This window comes from Octodon degus, unplaced genomic scaffold (genome assembly GCF_000260255.1).
Source record: "Octodon degus isolate 3935 unplaced genomic scaffold, OctDeg1.0 scaffold00005, whole genome shotgun sequence".
In the NCBI taxonomy this organism is placed as follows: Eukaryota; Metazoa; Chordata; class Mammalia; order Rodentia; family Octodontidae; genus Octodon; species Octodon degus.
Genome location: NW_004524581.1, coordinates 22,088,270 through 22,097,437, shown reverse-complemented (window position 1 = coordinate 22,097,437; position 9,168 = coordinate 22,088,270). Strand labels below are relative to the sequence as shown.

The 9,168-nt window shown below is 46.0% G+C and overlaps 1 protein-coding gene across 1 annotated transcript in view; it reads left to right on the top strand.

The window, feature by feature from the left end:
* The first annotated feature begins 246 nt into the window (after positions 1 to 246).
* Positions 247 to 9,168, top strand: part of Spats1 (spermatogenesis associated serine rich 1) — a 29,121-nt gene continuing 20,199 nt past the window's right edge. The window contains exons 1-3 of the mRNA XM_023720335.1: positions 247 to 312; positions 589 to 691; positions 6,439 to 6,586. Of these exons, the coding sequence (XP_023576103.1) occupies positions 301 to 312; positions 589 to 691; positions 6,439 to 6,586 (263 nt within the window). The 5' untranslated portion in view covers positions 247 to 300. The remainder of the gene's footprint in view (positions 313 to 588; positions 692 to 6,438; positions 6,587 to 9,168) is intronic.

Genomic DNA, 9,168 nt, shown 5'->3' with positions numbered 1-9,168 from the left:
CGCGGTATCCAGGCAACGCGTTGTCCTGGCAATGCGGTGTTTCCGGCAACCTGCGGTGGACCTGCGGGCGCCCAAACCCCTTAGCCGTGGGCTCCTCCGTGGGCTCCTCCGCCAGTCTCTGGCGGCAGTTCAGTTGCAGTTGGTGGGCTGATCTGGCTGCTTCCTCCGTGAGGCCTCGGAGGGAGGTCCCGGCTTCCCTGGAGGCCTCTACTTGCAGAGATCAGGGGCTTCCAGCTCCAGAACTGTCTGCTTCGAGGAGTATATCTATGACTTAGAGCTAGTCCGGCCATCTCAACTTCGATGGCTTGTGGAGTACGTTTATTGTGACTAACGACTTTTCTTTCTCTTCTCTCCCTTCCTTCCTATTAAACCCAGGGCCTTCATACCAAGCTACACCCCCATCCCTTTAGTATTTTTTTTTTTTATCTGAAAGAAGGCCTCCCTGAGTTGCTCAGCCTGGGCTCACACTTATGATCCTCCTGTCTGTCTCCTTTCTTACAAAGGTCTTTTCTTAGTCTGGGTTTCTTTTAATGTTTAAAATCAAACCGGTGCAGAGATGAGTTCATGGACTCTGGAAATGCTCCTCAGGGTTCCTGGCTTCCTCCCATCTCAAGAGCAGCCTGTGGCAGAGCGCTGGAGAGGAGTCGAGAGGAAGGTGACTCCAGTGTGACTGAGGCCGAGAGGAGATACAGTTGAGTTCTACGGAATCAGGAGGGCTGGGGATGGATCCCACAATCTATCCAAGTACACTCGATCCGGGAGGCTCTGTTTGGTTTTTTTTTTTTTTTTGCGGTACCAGATATTGAACTCAGGACCCTGGGCTTGCCAGGGAGACACTTATTCTACTGAGCTATCTCCCCAGCCCCTTAAGGACTTTTTTTTTTTGGTCTTATTTTCACTATTTTCTGTTTTGGTACCGGGAACCGAACTCGGGGCCTCGCGCTTGCTAGGCAGGCGCTGCGCCACCGAGCCACATCCCCGGCCCCCGGGAGGCTCTGTTTGAAGGCTGGCTTGTTAGTCATCTTCCAGCAATTATAACAGCTGCTGAAATAACTGACTTATGAAGAGAAAGGTTTCCTTTGGCTCGCAGTGTTAGAGGTTTAGGTCTTTGGGCTTGGGGCAAGCATCAGCGTGGAGCAGACAGCAGAGCAAAACCCCTGCCCTCACAGCTAGAGGGGCCCCCACCAAGCCCCACCTGTTTAGAGGTCCTGCCACCTTCTAGTAGTGATACAGATGGGGGACAAACACAACACAGGGGCTGGGGGAGATGGCTCAGTAGAATAAGTGCTTCACTGGCAAGCACAAGGGTCTGAGTTCAATCCCCAGTTCCGCAAAACAAACAAACAAACAAACAAACAAACAAACAAAAAAACCCAAACCACTTAACACATGGGATGCTGGGGGTACCCCATATTCCAAGTGTACAGCTAATTTGAGGCACATAGCAAGAAGAGCTTGACCGGGAGCTTCTATCTGTATGAATCTGAAATTTGATCAGGCAGAGAGCACCGCCAAAGCAGAGATCCCCATGAATTCCCTCACTGTGTCTCCTAATAGCCTGGAGATCATAGGTGAGGGAGCCGGGGATTCGACCCACTCGGTGCTTTGGTTAATAGATGGCTAGGCTGGGATTTGACCTGAGGCTCCTGGTCTCCAGAGCCCATGCCCTTCCATTTTCCCCTTTGCTCAGATCTTTGTAGATTTGTGGCACTGCATGGTAGTTGGGACAGAGCTGGTAGAGAGGAGGAACACCCTGAGGAAAGGCTATGTTGAACCATGGCTGGCTGCTCCAGCACTGGTTCTTTAGGTTGAGGAGGATGTGTGGGGCACATTTGCCTATAGAGTCCAGCACGATGGGGCAGGGTGGTCACAGTCTTCCAGAAAATCTCAGGCTGAGGGTGTGGTCAGGATGTCACATACCTGGTACAGATGAACAGCAAAAGGGGTTGGAGAATGTCCCATCTTGGGCCTATTGGATCTTAGCCTGGTCCCTGCTCTCCTAGATCCCAGATCTGTGATCCTCTGGTTCTCCTCAATGCAGAGAGAGCAGGGAGGTACAACTCCCACACCAACCTGTGAGCTGGGCCCAGAACAATTGTAGGCTATAGCACCTTTAATTCCCCAATGTGGCCCAAGCAGGAAGAAGAAAAGGACTCTGGGATTCTAACCTTGAGCTCCTGAACTCCCTGCAGTTTCCAGTCTAGTTGGGGGCAAAGGAGGGCTGCTGTTTTCAGGGTGAGCTAGGGAGGCTCTGCCCTTCTGTGCTAAGGGTACCAGAAGGGCACAGGATCACTGGGATCACCAGGCCTGCAGTTTTCTTTCCTTCTCTGAAGCTGGGACTATTCTGGAAGATCATGTCTGAATTCAGCTGTGCATCGAAGGTATGAGGAGAGGGAAAGAAGCCTCCCATAAATCAACTGAAGAGAGCCGGGTGTGGTGTGCTGTGAAGTCCCAGGACTCGGGAGGCTGAAGCAGTAGGACAGCTCCAAGTTCCAGGCCAGCCTTGGATAGGTACCTAGTAGGTTCAAGGGCGGCCTGAATTACATAGTGAGACCCTGTCTCAAAAAAAGAAAAAAAAAATCAGTGAAAGATACATGCATGTGTGCGTGCACGTATGCGCTCATGTGTCCGTGTGTGGGAGCTGTCCTAGAGCCTCAGCGGGATCTGCTGAGTGGATTGGACGGATGGAAACCAGATGTGTCATGGCTGGATGGTTTATTTTCTTCCCTCCAGATAGACTATTGAGAAGTCGATGAGATGACAGATGTACTTATGAAAAGTGCTCTACCTGCCCAGAGAAGTGGCAGCCAGTATCTTGGGTTCCACAAATACTACAGCAGTAAGCTGCATTTTATAAATCATACCCTATGTGACTCTGCATGAATTATCTTACATTTCTGGAACTCAGTTTATCCCTCTGTACAGTTTTTTTTTTTGTTTGTTTGTTTTTTGTTTTTTTGCAGAACTGGGGATTGAACTCAAGCCCTTGTGCTTCCCAGGCAAGCACTTTTTCTACTGAACCATCTCGCTAGCCCTGTACAGTTATTTCTAATATATATATATAATCATTTATTTATTTATTTATTTGGTACAGGGTCTCACTATACAACTTGGACTCATAGTGATCCTCCTGTCTCAGCCTCCCCAGAGCTGGGATTATAGTTGTACACCACCACGCTCAGTTTCAGTGGTCAGCATGGTGCCCCCAGGGTTCTGGGGCCAGCACGGCATGCACAAGGGATTGAACCTGGGTCCTTACTTCCCAGCTCTTATGTTTGTAATATAATGCTTTAAATTTTTTCTTAGTTAACTTATTTACATTATTAGTTCTTTAATGAAACTATGATTCTGATAATATTATCTATTCATTTATGTATTCATTTTGTGATTCCCTTCCTTATTTTGGGGAGTTGCTCTATTCTCTTATTTCTTCCATTGAGAGCTTAGTTCATTAGTTTTTTTTTTTTTTTTTTTTTTTTGGTGGAACTGGGGATTGAACTCAGGCCCTTGTGCTTGCCAGGGAAGCGCATAGTCTGCTAAGCCATCTTCCCAGCCCCGAAATGATTTTTTTTTTTTTTTTGCTCTGAATGCCTTCAAGGCATGACTGGCTGTCTTGTGTTGTGGGGATCGAACCACAGCAACCTGAGCCTGACTGCTTTGTTGAAGCAGCCACTTGAAGAACTGAGCTAAGGGGCAGGCCCCCAGTTCATTAGTTTTAGAACCTTTGATATCAAAAGCTATGATGCTCTGATGATGTCCTAAGATGGACATTTGAACCCGCGGGCCTCTCTGCGGTTGCAATTGGTCTCACTCGTGTGTGGCCAAGCGGCAGGTGTGAAGCAGTGGTCACGATCTTTGCTTCATGAGCACGAAGCCTGAAGAGCCCCTCTGTGGCTGCATAGCACATCTCAGAGGCCCTTGAGGGCCACTCTGTTAAAAGGCTCTGTGTCACTATGTCACATTTCCCTGAGGTCAACAGGAGGTAGAAAAAGGGTAGACAGCAGTTGTCAGACTGTTGAATGTAAACAATTTACTTTGCTTTTATTTTTTTTAAACATAAATCATGTGTGATTAAAACTGCTAAGTCTAAAAGAATACTTCATGGTACCAGGGATTGAACTCAGGACCTTGCACTTGCCAGGCAGGCGCTTTATGCTACTGAGCTATATCCCTGGCTAAAAGAATACTTTAATTAGTATATAAAATTCTAATTGATAAAGCATTAAACTTGCAACTTGTATTCCTTGTGGTTAGCTAAGATAATAATATTAAAATCAATTTTTCTTATAGTCTGTGAAATACAGCGTATATGTTTGGGATTCCAGTGTTCTAATTACTGCTTGTGTTGAACCCTATGCGTTCTGATATATATTGCTTCTGTCCATTGATCATTAAGCACCTCACGATTTCCATTACAATTTCTTCTTTTATATGAATTATTTAGCGGTGCGGTTTGAGTTTCTAAAGCTTATGGATGCTCTTGGCTGTCTTTTTATTATTGATTTATAATTGTATTGCATTGTGACGAGAGAGCACGATTTGTATTTTATTTATTGATGTTTCTTCTATGGTTTGGTAAGTAGGGCTGCTGGGGTTGGTTTCCTTTTTTTGTCGGCTCTATTCTTTTCCTGTTTCTCTTCTGGGCTTGGCTTTGACCCAGGAACTCACACCTTGAGCAAGCACTGGGCCTTACAGTTCCTGGCCCTACCCTGGGTCCGGGGAGTGTTCCAGAACATTCCAGAACTTTCTCCCTGAGGTGCATCTTAAACATACTGCACTCTGGAGTATCTCCTGTAGGTCTTGGTCAGAGCTCTGGAACCTGCATGTGATTTTCATGACCTGGAAAATCTGAAGAAAATGCTGGGCAGTGAGCTGGGAATTTGGTGTTGTGAAGGAAGTGGCCTGTAGCAGAGGGGCCTCATGGCCAAAGTTGAGCCCAAGAGTGACTGGGTGGGAGCTTACTGGAAAGGCAGGCTCCCAGGACTCTCTTAGCAAGCTTCTAAATCAGTAGGGCGGTGATGGGATTTGGAACTCAGTATCTTTAGCAGGCTTGAGAGAGTCCTTATACCACAATCTGAGAAGTGGCAGAATGGGGGGATTTTGAAGGTAGGAAGTAGCTTAGTTGGTTTTTAAAGTTTGTTGGATTCACAGAGGAAGTCTTTGTCAATGTAAAGAGTCTGGTGGTGGTGGGGACTTGACAAGTGTGCGTGTGATTCACTTGCAATATGAGTTTGAAGGGAAATGAATATAAATGGCCTTGGTCACAGCGCTCTGCTGCTGGGTGGTGGGAATCTGCAGAGGGTACGCAGCTGATACCATCTGCGTGTGACGCGGAGCCTTTGGGGGTGGCATGGCTTAGTTTAGAGATTGTGATTTCCTTATAACCGGAGCTTACACCGAGTCTGTGAGCTTCTGTGTGTACAAAATTGTTCATAAAGGAAGGCAGTGTCTAGTCATCTTCTTTCTTTGCATACAACATTGGACAAAGCGCACACCCATATTAAATGAACAGAGAACAGCTTGACTTTTATAAATCAGACAGAAAAATAAAAATAATGGCTACTCCTCTCTGACTGATACTCACTGGGCTTCAGGATTCTCTTGTGATTCAGGGTGATCAAGGAGTTCTTTTTTTATTCACTCAAACATTTGTTAAGATCAGTACTCAGCACCAGGCAATACTTCTGATGTGAGCCCCGGGTGGTGGTGCATACCTGTAATTCCAGCACTTGGAAGCTGAGGCGGGAGGAGGATCGTTGTGAGTTCATGGCCAGCTTGGGCTACACAGCGAGTTCAAGGCTACTGTGAGCTATACAGTGAGACCCTGTCTCAAACAAAAACAAAGAAAACACTTTCGATGCTACTGACATGAGTGTGTTGGAGTCTGTGGGAAGGACAGGTGTGTAGTCTCTGAGTCTGTGACAGGAAGAGCCCCAGACATTTCTGCAGGGCAGTGTTTTGCTCACTGCCACCAGCTATAGTCACTGTCCTTCCCAGGCCGCACAACTTGGGAAGTTCTCCTGAGGTGTCCAGTGCAGCCACAGCAGCCGACAGCAGGGCTCAGGTCTTTTCTCTTCCACTGAGTGGAAGGGGCTGAGCAATGGAGGGCCAAACAGTGTGCCAAGTATTTAGAATTCTAGGCTTTGGGATCACAAGAAAGGTGAGCAAACCTGGCCCTAAGTGTTTATTTTCTACACATCACAAGCAAATTGCAATAACCTCAGCCCGTTTCCTCCTCTTCCAATGGGGAGGTGACTAACTCCTGTGTCTATAGTCCTTGGAAGATGAAATGGAATATGGTGTGCACCAGATTAGTGTCACCCCCAACACACAGCAAATGCCCCATGTTGTGGGATATTTGTCTTATAATCTAAGGATCAGGGGAGAGTGGCAAGTACCTGAAAAATGTGACCAAGCGGTGATGTTGATGTGTTACAGATGGTACCTGCAATGATCTCCCAGAATCCAAGGGATGTTTTGTGAATGTGACATACCCCAGCAGTGGAGTCAGCCGCTCACCTTCTGCAAGGACAAGCCGGACAGTCAGCCAGCCTCCAGGCCTGCTCGGAGCATGTGCTCAGCTGGCGTAAGTGAGGGCTCATGAGTTTCCATTGCTGCTGATGTAAGCTGTGACTGTGAGGCTGCTCACCCAGGAAGTAGCACAGCCTGGTCAGCTAGGCATGGAATCTGGAGTCTGAAACCTGGGTTCACATCCAAGCTCTGCCACTTTGTTTGCATTTCCTTACCAGTAAAGAGTTTTGAAGCTGGGTAAGGTGATGAATACCTGTAATCCCAACACTTGGGAGGCTGAGGTAGGAGAATTGCCGTGAGTTTAAGACTATATAGATCAAGACAAGCCCTGCACTGCTCAACAACAACAGAAAAATTTTGAAAAAATTTTCTAAATATTTATAATAAAAGTGAGTTTATTGTAGAAAATTTAAAATTACCAAAACAAACAAACAAACAAACAAACAAACTGTTAAAAAGCAAAGTGACAGTAATCTCACATTTTAGAGAAGATTTGGTAACATTTTGATGTTGTTTGTGGTAGAGGAGATTAAGCCCAGCCAGGCCCCCATGCTTACTGGGTCCTCTAACCCTGAACTACACCTCTAGTCCTAATATTAGATTTAAAAATTTTATTTATTTTTATGTACATTAAAATAAGACATATATTATGCTAAAGAACAGATTTTATTCTCCATTTCCCCCAAAATAGCAACTGACATAGTAGTTTAGCTCACAGTACAAATCGACGTGTGTTGTCATTCCCAAAATAACGATTTTAGGTTTTACTTTGGAAGTCCGTAAAAACTTATGCTCTTAAATTACCTCTATTAAAGTTAAACAAATTACTTCAGACAAGTCTTAGTGCAGCCAGGTGTGGTCGAGTGCTGTGTGATGCTAGCACTTGGGAGCCTGAGGCAGTGGGGATCACTGTGATTTAGGGCACCTCGGCTACAGAGCAAGTTCAAGGCCAGCCTGACTCTGTCTCCAAAGCCAAAAACCAAACAACAACAAAAAGAAGAAAAATCTTACTGTAAAAGAGACCTCAACTCTTTGGACTTGGGAATTTTTGTAAGGGAAAATACTTGACTTGCCTCTCTATATCTGAGCTACAGCAGAGTCAAGCTCTTTTTCTTTTTCTTTTTTTTTTGAGACAGGGACTTGGGCTACATAGCGAGTTTAAGGCTACTCTGAGCTACACAGCGAGACCCTGTCTCAAACAAAGACAAAGAAAACACTTGTGATTCTACTGAGACGAGAGTGTTGGAGTCTGGTGCAGAGCACGGGTGTGTTTTCTATGAGCTATATATTTCAGGCTGGCCTGGACTCACTATGTAGCCCAGGCTGACTTTGAACTCAGCAAACCTTCTGCCTCAGCCTCCAAAGTGCTGGGATTACAGACATGTGGCACCACCTGTGCCTAAACTTCTTTTTACTTACGGTAATACTGCTAGGAACCCTAGTTTGAGAAGATAATTCTAAATTTAATATTGCAGGGCAGGGGAGATAGCTCAGTAGAATAAGCGCTTGCCAGGCAAGTGCAAGGGCCCTAGTTCAATCCTTGGATCTGCCAAAAAGAAGAAAGAAAAAAGTCACCTAAATTTAATATTCCAGGGGGCCGGGGAGATGGCTCAGTGGAATAAGTGCTTCCCAGGCAAGCACAAGGGCCTGAGTTCAATCCCCAGTTCCGGGAAAAAAAAAAAAAAAATTTAATATGCAGGGACCAGCAAGATAGCTCAATGGGCTAAAGCACCTGCTTAGGCAAGCTTAGGCAAGCTTAGGCAAACACATGGACCGAGATCCAGTCTGCTGCCTCACATGCTGTGCCAGCCCCACCCCCAGAGCAGGTGGAGCCAGCCAGTGTCTGGGCCTGGTGGCACAGGCCTGTAATCCCAGTGCTGGGGAGGCTGAGAACAGAAGGATCACTATGAATCCAAGCTGCTACTGAGACACTGTAACAACCAAATGTATTAAAAAATAATAAATTTAATATTGCAATTTTCACCATAGGGCCTCCATTGAAATAGAATTTTTAAAAAATTGAATTTCAAATAGAACGGAGTGTGAGAAATAAAATTTTGCTGTAGATTAAAGTTATTCTACAAAACATATGAATAGCGACAGCTCACCATGAACTCAGCAAAGCTTCATAAAAGTACTTTCATTTGGTGACAGGACAGCTAAAGAGACAGACTGGACAGTAGCCCTTTAGATTAGGTTTAGGAGACAAAGAACTGTGTAATAAGCCATGTTCTCCACTGATACTTTTCTGGATATATCAGTTTAATCTTCTGGGGCTGGGAAGATAGCTCAACAGTCTAAGCGCCTGCCTGGCAAGTGTAAGGACCTAGGTTTGTTTGTTTGTTTTTGTTTTTGTTTTTGTTTTTTGTGGCTCAGGCTGCCTGAAGGGCCGGTCTGGTAAGGCAGGTGGAGCTGGGGATAGAACTGCAGTATCCTGCGCCTGACTGCGCTTGCACGAGCAGGCGCTTAAACAGCTGAGCTAAGGGCAGGCCCCCAAGGACCCAGATTTGATTCCCAGTTCCTCATGCTGTGCTGGCCCTGGAACCCTGGGCGCTCCATGCTGGCCACCAAAACTGCGTGTGGTGGCACACACTTGTAATCCTAGCACTGGAGAGGCTGAGATAAGAAGATCACTTT